Source organism: Muscardinus avellanarius (genome assembly GCF_963383645.1).
Source record: "Muscardinus avellanarius genome assembly, chromosome: 12".
Lineage (NCBI taxonomy): Eukaryota > Metazoa > Chordata > Mammalia > Rodentia > Gliridae > Muscardinus > Muscardinus avellanarius.
Window position 1 is genome coordinate 77,816,466 of NC_137798.1, and position 20,286 is coordinate 77,836,751.

General features: G+C 41.4%; 1 protein-coding gene across 4 annotated transcripts in view; it reads right to left on the reverse strand.

Moving 5' to 3' along the window:
• The window catches only part of NUMB (NUMB endocytic adaptor protein), a gene marked incomplete at its 3' end in the record, with an annotated part of 55,472 nt that overhangs the window by 12,914 nt on the left and 22,272 nt on the right, over positions 1-20,286 (reverse strand). For all 4 annotated transcript variants that reach the window (XM_080707363.1, XM_080707361.1, XM_080707362.1 and 1 more), the window contains 2 exons: positions 7,302-7,376; positions 2,241-2,381 (listed from right to left, as the gene is read on the reverse strand). In XM_080707363.1, the coding sequence (XP_080563489.1) occupies positions 2,241-2,381; positions 7,302-7,376 (216 nt within the window). The remainder of the gene's footprint in view (positions 1-2,240; positions 2,382-7,301; positions 7,377-20,286) is intronic.

Sequence of the window (20,286 nt, forward strand, 5' to 3'; positions counted from 1 at the left end):
AGCCATAACAAAACAAAAAAGGCAGCTCTTACCTATAAATACTCATTCAATAAAACTATAAGTAAGCTTAAGAGCTGGTTACTTACATCCTTTCTCCTGAAAAACAGCAATTGTAACAATGGCAGTAACAATAGTACTTAGATTTTATTTACTGTGCTTTACTATGCTCCAGCAGACTTTTCTGTTTTGTGGTACTGGGGATGAGAACCAGGGGCATTCTACCTCTGAGCTACACTGCCAGATCTATTTTATTTTTATTTTTTTTGTTTTGAAACTAGGTCTTATTAGGTTGCTGAAAATCTCAGCGGCTGGTCTCAAACTTGTGATCCTCCTGTTTCAGCCTCCCCCAAACTGGAATCACAGGTGTGTGCACCACGCCTGGCTGTCTCAGAGTTCCTGAGAAGCAACTTCATCTCCCCTACTACCAACAGCATCATCTGGGAACTGGTAACAAATGAAAGTTCTGAGCTCCACCCCAGACCCAGCGAAGGAGAAGCTCTGGGGATGTGGCCTCGCCCTCAGTGATTCTGACATAGCTGAACCACTGACCTGGGAGATCCAAATAGCCTGCAAGCCATGATTTGACAAAGTGAGTTTTAAATTTATACCGGAAACCCCTGAATTCTAAATTTTATAAACGTAGATATAGCAAAAAAACCCCACAGTCATTGTGACTTTCTTAGGGGATGAAAGAGGAAGAAAGAGTAGTTCTTTTAACTCACATTTCAAAGCACCTTAGCTTTGACAGTATTAGCTACACTCTTTGGAGTAGGTACTGTAAGCCAGAACCTATAATATGCTTATAATCATCTAATTTATACTTTACAAGAGTTATTTCCCATTATAGAAGTGGATAGTAAGACTTAGAGAATGTTAAGTAATTGGCCCCACAAGTAGTAAGAACTAGAACTTGACCCCAGATCTGACTCAGGGCCTGAGGCTCTTGACATTTATTTATATCACTGTGTGGCCACACCACTTCTCTTCCTTGTTAAACTACCTCCAGAGCTTTACTGAGGTGTAGCCCTCACAAATGCCTTATTTTGTCTGGACTTCTTTCTTTCTGTGTGGTACTGGTGATGAAGCCCAGGGGTTTCCTACCTCTCAGTTACACTCTCAGACCTTTTTTGTTGTTTCCTAATTTCAAAGCAGGATCTCACTAAGCTGCTGAGGCTAGCTTGAACCTGCAATCCTTCTGTTTCAGTCTCTCAATTTCTGGGATTAAGGGCATATACCACCACGCTTGGGCTGTCTGAACTTTAAAAAACTCAGAAACTATACGCTCAATGCAGTAAGATCATTATCATCTAAAAGACTTGTCTTTCATATAGGAATATTGTGTAATTCCTATGAAAGATGAAATTACTCTCTGTTTTTAAACACAAATAACTATTTTTGCTGAGGGTGCAGCTCAATGGTAGAGCATTAGCCTAGCAAGTGCAAGGTCCTGGGTTGGATCGTTAGCACCACAAAAATTTTCTTTTTTCTACCATGCGATAATCTCAATATCAAGCAATAGCTCAATCTATCATAATCTAGTATTTCTCTCTCTATATATTTTTGGTACTGGGGACTGAACTCAGAGATTCATTCATGCATGCTAGGTAAGTACTCTATTGATGAGCCCTATTTTTTTTGTGTGTGTGTTTTTTGTTTTTTTTTTTGTGGTACTGAGGGTGAAACCCAGGGGCTTTTCTACCTCTGGGCTACACTCCCAGACCTATTTTATACTTTACTTGGAAACAGGGTCTCACTCAGTAGCTGAGGCTGGCTTTGAACCTGCGATCCTCCTGTCTCAGCCTCCAAGCACAGGGATTACAAGCACGCGTCACTAAGCCCGGCTGTCCTCTACTGTTTTTAATTAATTGAAAATAAACTCTATTCTTTCATGTGTGTAGCCTCTTTGCTAGTAAATGAACCCCTAAAAATACTTCCATTAGAAAAAGTTCCAACTAAAGTAGAGTAACCACCGTCACCAGGGCTTTCCCCCCCTTCCTTCCTTTCTGCTGGTGGGATGGAACCCACAGCCTCCCACCTGCTAAGGAGTTCTACACCTCAGCTCACCAGGGCAGTTTTCCTTTCCTTTAATGACCTTGGATCTAAGCCAGTTGTTTTGCTCTATGAATTGTAACTCACAGGTCACACTAGTTGAATAAAAAAAGCAAAGTCTTAGGTACAGTGGAAACTGTTTGGATGAGGTGACCTGGAAGGAGCACAACAGGATGCACTGCTGGACTCACCGTGTCTTTGACGGCCATGAAGCAGTGACAGATCCAGCGCCGAGTGGTGCCATCACGACATATGTAAGAGAAGGCTCTATCGAAGTTCCTATCGGGGGCACAGAAAGATACTTTCTCTATTGTCTGGTCAACTATGAGGTCCTAGAAAATGGGAAGCATAAAGGAAGAGAGGATTTATAAAGTTATTCTCAGAATAAGCACAGGATGTTCATTAGAACCCCGACACTGGATGCAGTTAGGCCAGGGCATAGGTAGATCTGGGACCGGTAGTTTGAATACTGAGAGTCTGACGTAGGAGAACATCACCTTGCTCAGATGGCTCCCTCACTCTGACCACATGTATGCTTTTTTTCTTTTGGTGGTACTAGGGATTGAATCCGGGGCTTCATACTTGATAGGCAAACATTCTACCACTGTGCTACAGCACTCCTTTTTTTTTTTTTTTTAAGGTACTAAGGATTGAATCCAGGGGCATGCTACCTCTGAGCTACACCCCTAGTCCTATTTTATTTTATTTTATTGAGGTACTGGGGGTGGAACCCAGGGGCATTCTACATTTGAGCTATACCCCAAGTCCTATTTTTTATCCTTTATTTTCAAACAGGGTCTCACTGAGCTGCAAAGGGCCTCATCAAGTAGCTGAGGCTGTCTGCAAACTGTGATCCTCCTGTCTCACTCCAAAATGCTGGGATTACAAGCATGTGCCATCATGCCCGACCCTATTTTATTTTTATTTTGGAACAGTCTTGCTAAGTTGATGAGAATCTCACTATTTGTTGAGGCTGAGACACTCCTGTCTCAGCCTCCCAAGTACTAGGATTACAGGTCTGTGCCACCATGACTGCCTTGTTTTAAAAATCTTCTCAGCTAATTCCAACATGCAGGTCATCTCCAGTTTGGGTCTGTATTATTTTCTGTGAGAATGAGTCACATTTTCCTGTTCTTTGTATGCTGAGTAGTTTTGCACTGCACTGCAAACACTGTGTCTATCAGACCTGGAGAGTCTAGATACTGTCGTATTCCTAGGATATATTATGTTTTTTATTTTAGCAGATAGTCAATTTGATTATACTCAAATGAATAACTCCACCTTTTGGACAGTAGCTAAAGTCAGTTTTTATATTGTTAGCTGTACTATTTGGGTCTAGTTTACACCTGCATGGGCAAGGACTCAGATTTCCCCTCTCACTTTCCAGTGGCTGTTGGTTCTTTAAAGCCTGTGTTCTGGCTTTTTAAAGTTTTCAATTGGGGTTCTGTCTACTCTGTATGATAATAAAGACTCGTGCCTGTCCGCAGGGTTGACACTCTGAAATGAGAAATCACCTAGTGCCATTTCCTTCTCCCAAGTATCAATTTCCCTCCAGAATCTGCCTGATTTGGGTTATTCTCTAGTCCCGTCATATAAAGGGTTATACAAGACATGGTGGTACACTCCTGCAATCCAAGTACTTGGAAGGCTGAGATGTGAGGATTGAGGGTTTGAGGACAGCCTTAGCAACTTAGTGAGACCCTCTGCAATTTAGTGAGACTCTGTTTCAAAATAAAAAATAAAATAGGGCTGGGAGAGTAGCTCAGGTCAGAATGCTCCAGGGTTCTATCCCTAGTGCCACAAAAAGAAGAAAAAAAGAAAAAAACTAGGTTGTTTTGTTCAGACTTTATAATTATTTGCATGAAGGTATCAGTCTAACAGAAGCTTTACAGAACTTTTTTTTAGAAGTGAAACACGCCAGGCATGGTGGCACACGCTTGTAATCCCCACGCTTGGGAGGCTGAGACAGGAGGATCACACAGGTTCGAAGCCAGCTCAGCTACTTAGTGAGGCGCTCAGCAACTTAGTGAGACCCTGTTTCCAAATAAAATATAAGATAGGGCTGGGAGTATAGCCTGGAGGTAGAAAGCTTTTTTTTTTTTTTTTTTTTTTTTTTTTTGGTGGTACTGGTTCCACCCCCAGTAACACCAAAAAAAAAAAAAAAGTGAAAATATTTTTTAAAAAGTTATTTTTCCAAGAGGATCACAGGTTTGTGGCCAGCCTCAGCTACTTAGGCTCTCTGCAACTTAGTGAGAACCTGTTTCTAAATAAAGAATAAAAAATAGGGCTAGGGTATAGCTTGGAGGTAGAATGCCCCTGGGTTTAATCCCAAGAACTATACAAAAAAAGATGTTTCTTTCTTAGTAATATAACTTTCCTTTTCTATCCATGTTTTAATTAATTCATCCCATTTTAATTAATTTGTCCTCTTTTACTATGATTTTAAGTAGAACAAAATATATTTTTACTATTAAGTAGAAACAAGGTAGACCTGGGTGGGGAAATGAATAGTGAGGCAATTTGATAGTTTCTTCCTCTAAGATTAGGGACCTAGAGTTCTGGATTCTGTATCAAGGTAAATTTGTGCAGATCATGACATAACCTTATCACAAACACTCATGGACCACTGTACTGGTCCCTGTTTATAGCTAAATATAAAGGTGGAATGATGGTTCCAAGGGTCACAAAGTCTTAAGTATCACTCAATGAGGACAGAACTAAATTAATAAGTGCAAATGCCATTAAGTAGCCACCAGGGGGCAACGTCAATGCCCAATTATAGTATAAAACAAATACAAAGCCTTCAAGCGCAACAAATTTCATCCCAAACACCAATGAGAACAATACAAACTCTTAAAAATAACCAACCTAAGCCGAGTATGGTGGTGCACCCTTGTAATCCTAGTACTTGGGAGGCTGAAACAGGAGGACTGTGGTTTGCAGATAGCTTCAGCTACTTAGTGAAGTCCTCTGCAACTTAGTGAGACCATGTTTCAAAATAAAGACTAAAAAATAGGGCCAGGGGTAGAGCTTGGAGGTAGAATGCCCCTGGGTTCAATCCTCAGGACTGGAAAAAAAAAAAAAAAGGAAATACATATATTTTAGTGGTACAAACACCCCTTTAAAAAAAAAAAAACTGTACTTTAGGTACACACACACACACAAAAGACCTAACTAAAAGTGATCATTGTTTCAAAAAGTGGTATGATAAAATTTAAGATTATTGCTTCTCTTGAACTTAAAAAAAAGAAAAAAGGCCTATAAGCTGGGCATGGTGGTACATGCTTGTAATCTCAGTATTTGGGAGGCTGAGATGGGAGGATCAGGGTTTGCAGACAGCCTCAGCTACTAAGGCTCTTTGCAACTCAGTGAGACCCTGTTTCAAAAAATAAACAAGAAAAAATAGGGCTGAGGGTGTGGCTCGGAGGTAGAATGCCTCTGAGTTCCATCCCCAGTACCACACACACACACACACACACACACACACACACACACACACACACACCCTAGAATAAAGTCAAAGGGTGACAATACAGCAGGATTAAATCACAAAGTTTATCAGGCAAATTTCCTATCAAAAGTGTTCTTTACTTGCCAGACCTTCTCCCCTACTAGTGAAACTTGAAATTTTTTGAAAATTGTCATCTTGTTAAACTTTGCTGATTTTAGATCTCTTAGGATTTTTTTTTTTTTTTTGGGGGTGGTACTGGGGTTCCTGGAAACCCTTCTACCTCCGGGTAACACTCCCAGACCTATTTTTTGTATTTTAATTTGGAAACAGGGTCTGTTAAACCAGCAAGGCTGGCTTCGAACCTGCGCGATCCTCCTGTCTCCGCCTCCCAAGCGTGGTGGCGGGGATTACAAGCGTGCACCACCAGGCCCGGCGGCTCTTAGGAAATTTAAACTAATGACTAGATGCACTTATTGTATGGTTTCTAGGTACAGAATCTGTGTTTCTATTCTTATTTTGTCAGTGAGGATCACTTTCTCTTAAATGTAAATGACTCTTGTTTGGATCCTAAGTAGAAGCTAACCAAAGAGCCATTCACTAGTACTTACTAAAATTTACTTAAATTTGGGGTTGTCAGTTAAATAGCAGGTTAATAAGATTACCTAGGAGCATTCTATCTCTGAGTTATGCCCCCAGCCCTATTTTATTTCTTCTTCTTCTTCTTCTTCTTCTTCTTCTTCTTCTTCTTCTTCTTCTTATTATTATTATTATTATTATTATTTATTATGTGTGTGTGTGGTAACGGGGGTTGAGCCCAGGGGCATGCTATCTCTGTTTTCTTAAGGAACAAAAAGAAATTTCAGATGTCTTTTGTAGTAGTAGTAGTAGTAGTAGTAGTAGTAGTAGTAGTAGTAGTGATTGAACCCAGGTGCATTCTGTCTGAGCTGCACCACCAGCCTTTTTTTTCTTTTTTAGGTATTGGGGGTGGAACCAAGAGGCCTTATATTTTATTTCTTCTTTGGAAACAGAGTCTAAGTTGTTGAGAGCTTCACTCACTACATTGTTGAGACTGACTATGAACCTGTGATCCTCCTGTTTCAGCCTCCTAAGTACTGGGACTACAGGTGTGTGTCACCACACCTAGCTCCCATCAGCCCCTTTAAAAATTTTGAAACAGAGTCTCACTAAGTTGTTGAGATTGGCGATCCTCCTGTCTCCGCCTCCCAAAAGCGGGAATTACAAGCGTACGCCACCATGCCTGACCTAATTTTTTTTTTTTTTTTTTAGTTATGGTAAAAGATGTGTCATATTTTATATTTGTGGGATACAACTTTTTATTTTCTGTGGTACTGGGGATTAAACCCAGGGGCATTCTACCTCTACGTAGAGGAGTTATACCCCTAGTCCTACTTTTTATTCTTATTTTGAAACTGGGTCTCAGTCAATTGTGGAGGGCCTTCCAAGATTTGGGATTACAAGTATGCACCACCACGCCCAGTGAGATGGAAGTTTTAAAATATGTAAAGAGAAAAACCAGAACTCATCTTGGCATTAAATGCTAATGTCTTCTACTTTAAACATGATATGTCATGTAGAACAAAATGTTGGGAGAATTGTATTTTTTATAAGGTAAATGAGTAACTTACTTGGGTTTCTTGAACATTAAGTCTTTCAAAAGACTGTAGTATGGATGAAGTAGAGAATATAAAGTGATTATATCAGCTTAATGGCATTATAATTGATCATTGGGGATTAAAAAAAATCACACAGGCAATCACATTTCAGCTTATGAAAAGCTTACCTTAGTTTTTTCATCTACCACTCGGAGTCCATCTGCGGACACCCACAGGACTGCCTTCACTGCTTTCTTTCCAGTCTTTTAAGAGAAACCAAAGGGAGGGGGAGAGAAAACACATGCGTAATATTAAAAAAGGGGCATCTTCCACAGAAAACACTGACTTATACCTTCCAAAAGTCACAAATACAGATGAAGTCCAAGTTCAGGAGGGGTACCCAAAGCCAGATACTCAAACTAAACTGCAGAAACATTCAGAAAGAACAATCAAGGCCATTATTTTAGAAACTTAATGCAAAACAATAAGACAAAATTAAGTAAGGGGGAAGGGACAGATGGATTCAAAACCAAGATATCACATTCCATAGAGAGTAAAGAACACATAACTAGATTCTTCACTCATTTAAAAAAATCAACCAAGAAAACCAAGAGTCAGATTCATAAGGAGTTACACCACAAGTAGCGTCTACAAGTGTATTTAGAGTAGGAAGTAAACGATGAGTCTAAATTGAGATGCTGCCCATCCCACGATCCCAGTGTGTGTAGGAAGATCCTTGATCACCTGAAATTTTCATGTTAAAATGGCAGAAGTCTTTATTACTCTGTCAATAATCCTTAAAAATACTGTTTTTCAAGATTAACAAGAACTGGTTTAGATTTTAATTTGGCATTAAATGTACACAAATACTTGGGGAGTATAGAAAAATTTAAGATTATCAAGAAAATAATTTTCAGCCAGGCGTGGTGGTGCAGGCTTAGAATTCCAGTACTTGGGAGGCTGAGACAGGAGGATCACAGGTTCAAAGCCAGCCTCGGCAATGTAGGGAGGCTCTCAGCAACCTAGTGAGACCCTGTTTCCAAATAAAGAAATTAAAAAATTGGGTTGGGGTGTAGTTTGGAGGTAAGATGCTTCTGGGTTCAATCCCTAGTATAAAAAAAAAGAAAATAATTTTCTTATAGCATGAATATTTGTTTTTATTGTCTGAGAAGACTCTGGCACATAAAAATCACATGAGAATAAGTTGATATTTGACTTCCCTTAGGATGGAATGCAACAGTAACTTAATAATACCCTTTCTTCTTATCTATTCCAAGGACACCAGCAAAATAAAACAAAAGCATGACAAAAGCTAAGAATAGGTACCAGATTATAAAAGTAGAGACTGAAGGGAATCTGGTGTTTAGTTTGGAGCAGCAGGTTCTAGAAGGGACAGATGAGAACAACCGAACGGTCTGCCATTCTCCTCTCCATGTGTCCAGGCCCAGGAATCCCTGACATGGGAGGCATGGTCTGTTTAAACAAACTGTTGCGATGTACTTCAGAGGTTCATCATCTCCACCACCACCATACATCTAAAGACCACTCAAAATCTGTTAGCCAGTGGAACTACTTGAAGAACTTATAGTCCACTGAGAGGCGACACTCAGATAAGCTGACAAAACAATAATACAGTGTTAAGTGCTAGAACAGAGCTGAAAACAAAGCCCAACGATGCCAGAAAGGAGGTACAGTCAAATCTATTTGTAGAACTGGGGAGCACTATACCAATATGGTGGAACTGGGATCTGAAATAATTTTCTTGATGTCATAGGGTGGAGCTAGGGAGGCCGAGAAGTAGCAGAGGCAGTGGAAATGCCAGACAGAAGAAATAGCAATACAAGCCAAGGAGGCAAACAACATGTACATCTGGGCTCTGTAAATATTTCAGTGGCATGAAAGCAGGATGAGTGAGTGAGGAGCAATGGGAGAAATGCAGCAGGAAAGACCTGGAGTGCCTCTAAGATCTTAACTCTGCTGAACCAGAGGCTACTGAAGGAACCTACGCACAGTGAAACAGATTAGCATCTTTCCAACAACTCAGGCAGAAGACTACTTCTGCCTGAAAGACTACTTTCTGCTGAAAGAGACCGACACGATGCAGGATGACCACATGATCGTGTGTGAGAAAAACAGGGCTGAATTCTCTTGGCTGATGTACACGGAGAGGCAAAGGCTCTTAATAAATATGAGGGGGGATTTGGGCATTTCTCTTGGGTTTCTTGCTTGGGTAAGTAGGCGGAGAGGGTACCAACAACTAGGGGAATAGAAGGAAAAGCAAGTGTTTTTTTTTTTTTTGGTAGTACTGGGGATGAAACCCAGGGGTATTCTACCTCCAAGCTTCACCCCCAGCCCTGTTTTTTTTTTATTCTTTATTTTGAAGTAGGGTCTCACTGAGTTGCAAAGGGCCTCACTAAGTAGGTGAGGCTGGTCTTAAATTGCGATTCTCTGGTATCAGCCTCCCAAATGCTGGGATTACAAGTGTGCACAACCATGCCCAGCTTCTGAGGTGGATCTTGACCCTGTGGCCTTCCTGTTTCAGCCTCCCAAGTATTGGGGTTCCAAGCCTGTGCCACCAAGCCCAGCTCCAGTATATTCTATTAATAATAATTTCAAGGTTAGATGTAGAATTCACATAGACTAATGACAGTCTTATGAAAATTTAACAATAAAAATAAGATTGCTAATTATTCAAAGCAAGAAAATGGATTTCACATGGATAGAACGTTAATAACTTAAAATTTAGACTAGGGAAATCTGAGAAGGATCAAGCTAGCCTATAAGTAAAAAAAGACAAATGAAAGTTTAGTTTAACTTGCAGATAACTGCTCTAAATATCCAGCTTAGAATTTAAAAATTACTGTCTGCCTTAAGCTTTCATTGTGAGTAAATATAAATCAATACAGGGATTAAGCAGTCTCTAACAGAGGAGAAAATGATAGCAGGTAGTGAATCTATTAAAAATTATAAGTTGGAGCCGGACGTGGTGGTGCATGCTTGTAATCCCAGCATTCAGGAGGCTGAGACAGGAGGATCGTAGTTCGCAGGCAGCCTCAGCTACTTAGTGAGGCCCTCTGCAACTCAGTGAGACCCGGTTTCAAAATAAATAATAATAAAAAAATAGGGCAAGGGGTAGCTCGGAGGTCAAATGCCCCTGGGTTCCATCCCCAGACCTGCAAAAAAAAAAAAAAAAAAAAAAAAAATTACAAGTAGAAAACACGAAGGTAATCTTAATGTGAAAAAACTGGTGAAGGAACATAAAATGTTACCAAAATGACACAGAAACCATAACTTAAGCTCAGAGCACTGTAAGATCATTTTCTCCCAAATATAAAAGCTGTCCACAAAGCCGGGCATGGTGGCACACGCTTGTAATCCCAGCATTCGGGAGGCTGAGACCGGAGGATCATGGTTTGCAGACAGCCTCAGCTACTTAGTGAGGCCCTCTGCAACTCAGTGAGACCCTGTTTCAAAATAAAGAAAAAATGGGCAGGGAGTGTAGCTTGGAGGTCGAATGCCCCTGGGTTCCACCCCTAGACATGAAAAAAAAAAATGCTGTCCACAGTAAAATGCAACAGAAGTAACCAATAAAGAACTGCTATCTACCTGTCTATCTCCAGAGTATGATCTGTTTAGTAGCAGCTACTTATAAAAAAATGGAAAAAGATGAAGATGACTATTTGGTGATGTTCTTGGTGGAGTGCAAGACCCTCACATTGCTCTCATTTGCACACTGATATTATCCTAGGGAGAAATGTGCTGGAACTGGAGGGGAGTTCAAAGCTGTGGCTGGCAGGCTTTTCCGAGGGCCAGGTGGCAGATACCTGGGGCCTTGTGGCTCCTGTATTCTCCACGGGGCCACACAGCTCACTGTGTGTAAACTGCACAACTCACTGTGGCCCACAAGCAGCCAGAGATGGCAGGAAGTAAACAAGGGGGATGGCTTTGTTTCAATAATATTTTATTTTCAAAAAATAAATACGGGGCCATAGTAAGCCAACTTCTGATATAAATCAATATTATCTCTAGAAAGGAATCAGTAATTAGTTTTAGACAGACACTTCATTATACTGAAATACTAGATCTGTTTGGAACTGTACCCCTGAATTCTGCCCCCATTTTTGATGAACATATTTATACCTAATCTATTATGTTAAACTATGACTCATATCTTAGATACTGTCCAAATCTAAAATTCTTTGATTCCCAAGATCACTAATAAGACATGTAATTAAGCTGGGCATGGTGGTGCATGCATATAATTTCAGTACGTGGGAGGCTGAGACAGGAGGATCTCAGGTTTGAAGCCAGCCTTGGCAACTTAGCATGGCACTATGCAACTTAGTAAGATCCTGTTTCCAAATAAGAAATAAAGTCGGGTTGGGGGTATAATTTGGAGGTAAAATGCCTCTGGATTCAATTCCTAGTACCAAAAAAAGACATGCAATTAATGAATATAAATAAGAGTGATATTTAGAGGCAAAACAGTTCTGCTGGGCATATGATAGGTAAGAGCAAAAAAGTTAAGCAGATACTCTAATGTAAACCAAAGCAAAGAAATGCTAGAGACAGAAGAACGTATAATTTGGTATACCTATGAAATATTCAGAAGCAACAGCATCAAACAGACTAATTTGGGCAGGAGGAACCAAGCAAGTCACTCTTTGTGAGCAAAAATGACTTGCATTTCTACTGTGCAAAGTTCTTTTAGCTACAAACCAAAGGTCTTCAAAGGTACTCAGTGTGTAAAGAATTGCGGGTCAGTCTGTCACACCTACACAGAGATAAACTAGTCATTAAAGTGGTAACAATTTATTAGCCAGGCAACTGTGAGACAGTGAGCCTTGTAAGAAATGAACAAGAGACTGCTTTTACAGAAATTTTGCTTATTTATTTATTGCGGTAGCAGGGATGTAACCCATGGGCACTGTACCTCTGAGCCACACCCCAGCCCTATTTCGTCTCAGGGTCTCGCTGAGTTGTGAAGGGCCTAAGTAGCTGAGGCTGTCCATGAACTGTGATCCTCTGGTCTCCACTTCCCAAATGCTAGGATTACAAGTGTGCATCACCACACCCGGCCTTCATTTTTATTTTAAATTTAAAGAGAAAGAGGCCTTGGAGTCTACATATAATTTGTTATTTGAATTTCTGAACAGAAAGATGTAATTAATTAATACAATAAATATTCCCCAAAGCAGTGAAGAAACAGAAACTTTTTTCAGCCATCTCTAATGGCTGCTTCATTAAAAGTACAGTAGCTTTGTCGGGCGTGGTGGCGCACGCTTGTAATCCCCGCGCTTGGGAGGCAGAGACAGGAGGACTGCACATGTGCGAAGCTAGTTGTGCTGGCTTAAGAGACCCTGTTTCCAAATAAAAATATGAAATAGGTCTGGGAGTATAGCCCAGAGGTAGAAGGGTTTCCTGGAACCCCAGCACACCCCCCCCCAAAAAAAGTACAGTAGCTTTTAGAAACAAAAGTATATTAATTATTTCGTTTGGGACACTCAAGTAAAATACTTCATTTTCTTAAATGAGAGGGGCACTTAAAGGCTTTTGGAAATAAGGATGACAGCATATCATAAGGCACACTATTTTAGGAGGCAATTTAGACCTTCTAGTTTGCTAGATCACTTTAATTGGGGGGGGGGGGCTAGGGATTATTCTAATAGTGGGCTCGCATTTCAGCATTTCACGTACAGACAATTGCTAAGGTGAAGTTCCACATTCAACCTGTCCAAACTCAAATTCATCAAACCCTTCTCACAACGAATGCCTCCACCAGTCCCTCAGCTTTCCTACCTGCAACTCGAATCTCACCTTCTGTTTTCTGTTCCTCAGCCCCAGGTTAGATGATGGAACGAGCGTGGAGCATGTTCTCTTATCCCATGCCCTTTGGTCTAAGATCTTTCTCCTCTGACTTACTCTAACAGCACTCCCAATTTCAGAGTTTGGCCTTGGATGTCATCACCTAAAATCTTCTAACACATCTTCTCACATTCATTCTTTTTTCTTTGGTGGTACTGGGGCTTTAGCAGCACCTGTTATTGTTAAACGATCTGGTAGCCATTTCTTTAATAGTGCCTGCCCTTGCCCTACAGGGTGAACTTGAGAACAGTACATTTGTGGTTTGTTCATTTACTCAACCACTAAACTCCGATACTGTGGAGCAGCCACTAAGGACCACATACTATTCTAGCAGTGAAGACGAAGCAGTGAAAAAATAAGTGAAGGTCCCTATCCTCAGAGAATTTATGCTTTAGGAGAAGAGATAAGATAGATGGGGATGACAAATGATGACTCGAGAAATAAAGCCAGGAAGGGGAGTAAGGAGTGTGGACCTATGGAGAAGGGCGGTGCTGGATTTTAAGAGTTGTCAGTAAGCCTCACTGAGACAGGCTTTGATTAGAGCGACGAGGAAGTGGGCCACACACACATCTGATGATGTCCCAGATCAGAGGTTAGAGTGAGCACAAAGGCCCTGAAGTGGAAGCACACTTGGTGTGTTTAGGAATTAGCAAGAATGTTAATGGGGCTGGACATAGAGGGCAAGAGGGGGAGTACGACCAGGTAAGGCAGGAAAAAGGAGAGGTAATTCGTGCATAGCGCCCTACGAGGCTCAAAGACAGTGGTTTATATAGGGCAGAAAGCCATAGAGGATCTGGGCAATGAAACACCACAATCACACTTCTGGCTTAAAAAGATCACTCAGGCTGATATCTTTTTTTTTTTTTTTTGTGGTACTGGGGGTGGAACCCAGAGGCTTTCTACCTCCGGGCTATACTCCCAGACCTTTTTTATATTTTATTTGGAAACAGGGTCTCACTAAGTTGCTGAGAGCCTCATTAAGTAGCTGAGGCTGGCTTTGAACCTGCACGATCCTCCTGTCTCAGCCTCCCCAGTGCGGGGATTACAAGCATGCCCCACCATGCCCGGCTATCAGGCTGATATCTTGAGAAGAGATAAAGAGGATGACCACAATGGGAGCAAGGAAGTAAGATACTACTGTGATGATACAGGGAAAGGAGATGTATCGGGCAGCTTGTATAGCTTGTATCGGGCAGTAATGTTACTGAGAATTGATTAGGTTCTTGAAGGCTGCAGCAGACAGGTACTGATGAAGGACTGGGTATAATGTAGAAGAGAAAAAAGGGAGCCAGTTCATCCAGGATTTTTGGATCGAACATATGGACAGGCAGAGCTGCTATGTACTGAGGTGGGGAGGACCGGCGGGGACTAGTTTTGGGGAAAAGGCTCAGGAATTTAGACTGTGATATGTTGAACTGTGAGATATGTCTGAGAGCTCAAAGTTCAAGTGACTAATGCAGGTAATGATTGCTGTACTTATCTACAGCAGGAGGCTGTTTTGTACACTGCTTTTGTTAACTCATTTAATCTTCACGGTAATCACTGAGGTAGGTATTAGTCACAAAGCTTCTAAGTGCCTGGACTAGGGTTAAACTGAAGTAATCTGACTCCAGAGTCTGTGCCCTTGATTCATGTGCCATATTGTTTCTATGATGGAAACACCACTATGGAGTTCAGAGATGTCTGGAGATATACATTTCAAAACCACCAGCATACATATGGTATTTAAAGTCATGACACTGGGTGAAATCATCAGGGGAGTGCTGTAGGAAGAGGAGTCCACAGACTGGGAAGAAGGCAGTGCTAAAGGGAAAACCAGGAGATTACCATCTCTGAACTGTACATTTCAAAGAGTAGCAATGGTGACAAGACAGCATGAGCAGGATGACAGGTTCACTGGATAGTAATATAAAGGAAGACTTGCTGGAGGGGAAAGTGTGCAGTGACTAAACGGGATCAGTAAAAGAAGGATGGGAGGAACTGAGGGCAGCAACAAGAAACTTCTTTTTTAAAAAGTTTGTTTTTTTGCCGGGTGTGGTGGCGCACCCTTGTAATCCCCACACTTGGGAGGCAGAGACAGGAGGATCGCGCAGGTTCGAAGCCAGCCGTGCTGGCTTAAGAGACCCTGTTTCCAAATAAAAATATAAAATAGGTCTGGGAGTGTAGCCCGGAGGTAGAAGGGCTTCCAGGAACCCTAGTACCACCAAAAAATAAAATAAAAAATAAAAATAAAAAGTTTGTTTTTATGATGACACACCAGAAAAAGCCAAATATGGATGAGAGTGGATAGCATTCATAGAATAAGAGCTGAAATAGTCAGAATATAGTGGAGAGTTGGCTCCAGCTGGGCCCCGCGCATCCCTGGAGCAGAGGATAAGAGGATGCAGGCACGGCTGCAGGCAGGTAGGTGCGTGTGGAGGACTTTCTTCCACTGGTTTTCTCGGTGAAGTAGGAAGCAAGCTGAAGGAGACTAGAACAAGAAAAACTAGAGGGGTAAAGAAAAAGCAGGAGAATGCAAAACTCATCTAAAAACAAAAGAGCAATTGGACTAGAAAAATATACTGTCTTACTTATCTCTTTGTACGTGATAGTGTAGTCCCTGGCATGTTTTAGGTACTGAGACTTGAGGCCCAAGTTGTCATGAACACAGCAAAAAAGGATAGCTTTGAAAGTGAATGACTTTTTTTTAAATCTACAAAAAGGTCAGTGACCAAGACTTTAACATTACACACACACACACACACACACACACTCTGAACATCTTCTGATTACTCCAGTCTTTGTTGTCCTCCCAGGAATTTGTCATCATATACTTCAAAAGAAAAAAAACAAATTGTAAAAAGATCCATTCAGCAAAATAGAAGGTAAAATTTATTCAAAGAAGGTCATGGAATTTAGAAGCAAGAAGGAAGAGAGGAGAAAAGGCAGCAGCTATTTTGTTACTTTTAAGAAAAGGATCCAGCATGTATCCTTTTCTTAAGCACTAAGCACAAGTTCTCATACAGGAGAGAGGTTTAGGAAATCTAAAAGAACATATAGATGTGAATACACTGACCCAAGAGAGTTCATAAATACCACAAAAGGGCTTACAGTCAAGAATCAGGTGAAAACAACATAACCATCTGCTACTTTTCAACCATACATTCTTTATAACTTAGCCATTCCTAGTGGTGCCATTTAACAATTTAAAAGCATAAAAACTTAAAAAATATATTTGGCAGTACATTAACAGGATCTGTTAGAACAAATATTGTAATAGTTTTAGTAATTTTTATACAGGTACAAGTAAATGACGAAATAGCCCAGGGAGGCGTTCACAAAGTCAAATACCTAAGGTTAAAGGGAGGTAATTAAGGAGAGGCAGGCTGTGTGCAGGCAGAGCCTGGCAACACACGGGCACAGCTGCTACTTGGCTCACACCACTTTGGCCTCACAGAAAGCATGCTATTTGGCCATATTTTCTAATTCTTAAGGTAGATCCTAGTTTTTTATGTGAAAGTTCTCCATGTTTAAAATACTTGCAAATAGCTGGCATGGTGGTACACGCTTGTAATCCCCGCGCTTGGGAGGCTGAGACAGGAGGATCGCACGGGTTCGAAGCCAGCCTCAGCTACTTAGTGAGGCTCTCGGCAACTTAGTGAGACCCTGTTTCCAAATAAAATATAAAATAGGTCTGGGAGTGTAGCCCGGAGGTAGAAAGCCCCTGGGTTCCACCCCCAGTACCACAAAAAAAGAAAAAAAAAAAAAAAACAACAGTTGAGAGCACACCTGGATTTCCTAAGACTGATCAACTTCATGTGGCTAGTTTGGAAAATGTTAACGCGGCCCTTTCTGCTTTTTCCTTTTAGATGCTATAACAAGCCGGGTGGCGGCGCACGCCTGCAATCCCAGCATTCCGGAGGCTGAGACAGGAGGATCGCGGTTTGCAGACAGCCTCAGCTACTGAGTGAGGCCCTCTGCAACTCAGTGAGACCCTGTTTCAAAATAAAGAATAAAAAAATAGGGCAGGGTTTGTGGCTCAGAGATTGAATGCCCCTGTCTTCCATTCCCAGACCATAAAAAGAAAAGAAAGAAAGAAAAGAAAAGATGTCTATAATACAACTCCATAGCAGATCTGACTTGGAGGCAATGCTCCCAACAGTAGGTAAGGTAGGAAGGAGGAAATCAGAGTGCTTAGGTTCAGGAGGTGACGTAGGGAAAATTCAAAATCAGGACTAACAGTTCTTTCATTTATCTACTTTTCCACACTGAGAACAAAACCCAGGGGTATTCAACCTCTTAGCTTTAACAACTGTTTCTTCCTTCCTTCCTTTCTCTCTTTCTTTCTTTCTTTTTGCAGTACTGATGTTGGAACCCAAGGGCATTCTACACCCCCAGCTCTATTTTTTATTCTTTATTTTGAAACAGGGTCTCACTGAGTTGCAAAGGGCCTCACTAAGTAGCTGAGGCTGTCCGCAAACCGCGATCCTCCTGTCTCAGCCTCCTGAATGCTGGGATTACAAGCCTGCGCCACCACGCCCGGCTTCACTTCCTACTTTCATGTAAGTGTGTATGGTGGACATGTTTCTTGATTACTGTTGTTCTGTATACCCTGGACTACTAAACCACACAGATTAAAAGACAAAGCACCAACAGTTATGAAGAATCATACTGGATAAAAACTCCCTGTCAGCCGGGCGTGGTGGCGCACGCTTGTAATCCCCGCGCTTGGGAGGCAGAGACAGGAGGATTGCGCAGGTTCAGAGCCAGCCACGCTCGCTGGCTTAGGAGACCCTGTTTCCAAATAAAAATGTAAAAATAGGTCTGGGAGTGTAGCCTGGAGGTAGAAGGGCTTCCAGGAACCCCAGTACCACCACAAAAAAAAAAAAAAAAACAAAACCTCCCTGTCATAAATACTATTCCATGAGAAAAGAATTCACGTTTAGCTCTTATCAAATCCCAGCTGATCTAGCAAACTCAACAAATCTCATTTCTTCATTAGACTATTTCTCGCAGACTAGCATGGGGTGAACTGAATGGTGGCAACAAATTGAAAAGGCTTCAAACTAAAAAAAATTTCATTTAAAAGCACAGTCTTGGGATGGGGGATTCTTAGTTCAAAAGAAGAACTCTGGCCTAGCATGTACCCTGGGTTTGATTCTCAGCACTGCAAAACAACAAAAACAACAAACACTAACAAAATCATATTCCTTGTGAAGTTCTGAATAATGCTTTCTCTCTCCCTTTTTCAAAATTCTTTGACACTCTTAATCACAATTTAAAAAAATATGCATTAGAGCCGGGGGTGGTGGCGCACGCTTGTAATCCCCACACTTGGGAGGCTGAGACTGGAGGATCGCACAGGTTCGAAGCCAGCCTCAGCTACTTAGTGAGGCTCTCAGCAACTTAGTGAGACTCTGTTTCCAAATAAAATATAAAATAGGTCTGGGAGTATAGCACCACAAAAAAAAAAAAAAAAAAGCATTAGAAAATACTTGCCCTTCAATAAAAATAAAATTTCCCCTAATAACTTCAGAAAAAAAATTCTTTTTTTTTTTTTTTTTTTTTTGCGGGTCTGGGGATGGAACTCAGGGGTATTTGACCTCTGAGCTACACCCCCTGCCCTATTTTTTTATTGTTTATTTTGAAACCGGGTCTCACTGAGTTGCAGAGGGCCTCATTAAGCAGCTGAGGCTGTCCGCAAACTGCGATCCTCCAGGTCTCAGCCTCCCGAATGCTGGGATTACAAGCGTGTGTCACCACGCCCGGCTAAGAAAAAAATTCTGATAGTCACATTTGTTCAAGGATGCCATTATGGGATCTCTTAGTATCTCTAAGGAGACACTGTGGGCCTCAAACTCACTAGTCAGCATCTCCAAACTAAAAAAAAAGTGTGAACTACTGACAAAGATTTTTTTTTGAGGGTGTGGGGATGGAACCTCCAATCTATACTCCTACCCCTATTTTCTATTCTTTATTTTGAAACAGGGTCTCACTGAGTTGCAAAGGGCCTCACTAAGTAGCTGAGGCTGTCTTCAAACTCTGATCCTCTTGCCTCAGCCTCCCAAATGCTGGGATTATAAGTGTGGGCCACTACACCTGGCTGATTTTTTTTTCCCCCAAGAAGGGGCAGAGCACTCCATTAAGAGGTATGAGTACAATGCACCAAAAAAAAAAAAAAAGTATAAAACATAAGCTGGGTACGGTGGCCCACACTTGTAATCTCGGTACTTGGGAGGCTAACAGGAGGATCTCAGATTTGAGGATAACCTCAGCAAGCAGTGAGACTCTCAGCAATGAGGGGAGACCCTGCCGGGCGTGGTGGCGCACGCTTGTAATCCCAGCATTCGGGAGGCAGAGACCGGAGGATTGTGGTTCGTGGACAGCCTCAGCTACTCAGTGAGGCTCTCTTCAACTTAGTGAGACCGTTTCAAAATAAAGAATAAAAAATGGGGCAGGGGGTGTAGCTTGGAGGTCAAACACCCCTGGGTTCCATCCCTAGACCTGCAAAAATAAAAATAAAAATATGGTTGGGAGTGTAGCTCAGAGTTGGAATGCCCCTGGGTTCAATCCTCAGTCACACACACACACACACACACACACACACACTAAATTTGCTTTTATTTTTGTTAGAAAACAAGGCTATTTTGCTAGAAATGCCTGGTGCTGCCACAGTTAATAGCAGAATATTTATGAAAGTTGAGCAAAGTTGGTCCCAAGATAGCACAACCTAACCAATGTGATGAAAAAAAAAATAAAATAAATGTCTTATAAAAAGAAAAAAACAAAAAACAAGCCTGGCAGCGCAAAGCCGGCATGGTGGTGAATATTTGTAATCCCAGTAGAACTTGGGAGGCTGAATAAGAGGATCACAGGTTCAAAGTCAGTCTTAAGAACTGAATAAGATCCCGTTTCCAAATAAAAAATAAAATAGGCTTGGGGGTATAGCTCAGAAACAGAAGGCCCCTGGGCTCCATACTCAGTACTACCAAAAGAGAGAGAGAGAGAAGGCGTGACTGTATAGCATGGTGATTAAGAACATGGCTCTGGAGTCAGATTATCTGGAAACTTCTACCACTTCTAGATCTGTGAACTCAGGCATGTCACTTGATCTCTCAATTTCCGCACTCTGTAAGTAATGAAGAATATTAATTTTGGGTTACTTAATGATTAAATGAGATGACTCAGTTTTCTTTCTTTCACCTCATAAATTCATCACATAACAAAAATGCAGTGCAAACAGCTAAAGAGCACAGAGTAACCCAGTTCAGGCGCAGCTTGACCCCGTTCTATACAGCAATGTATATGGCCATCTTGAGGTTGATTCTG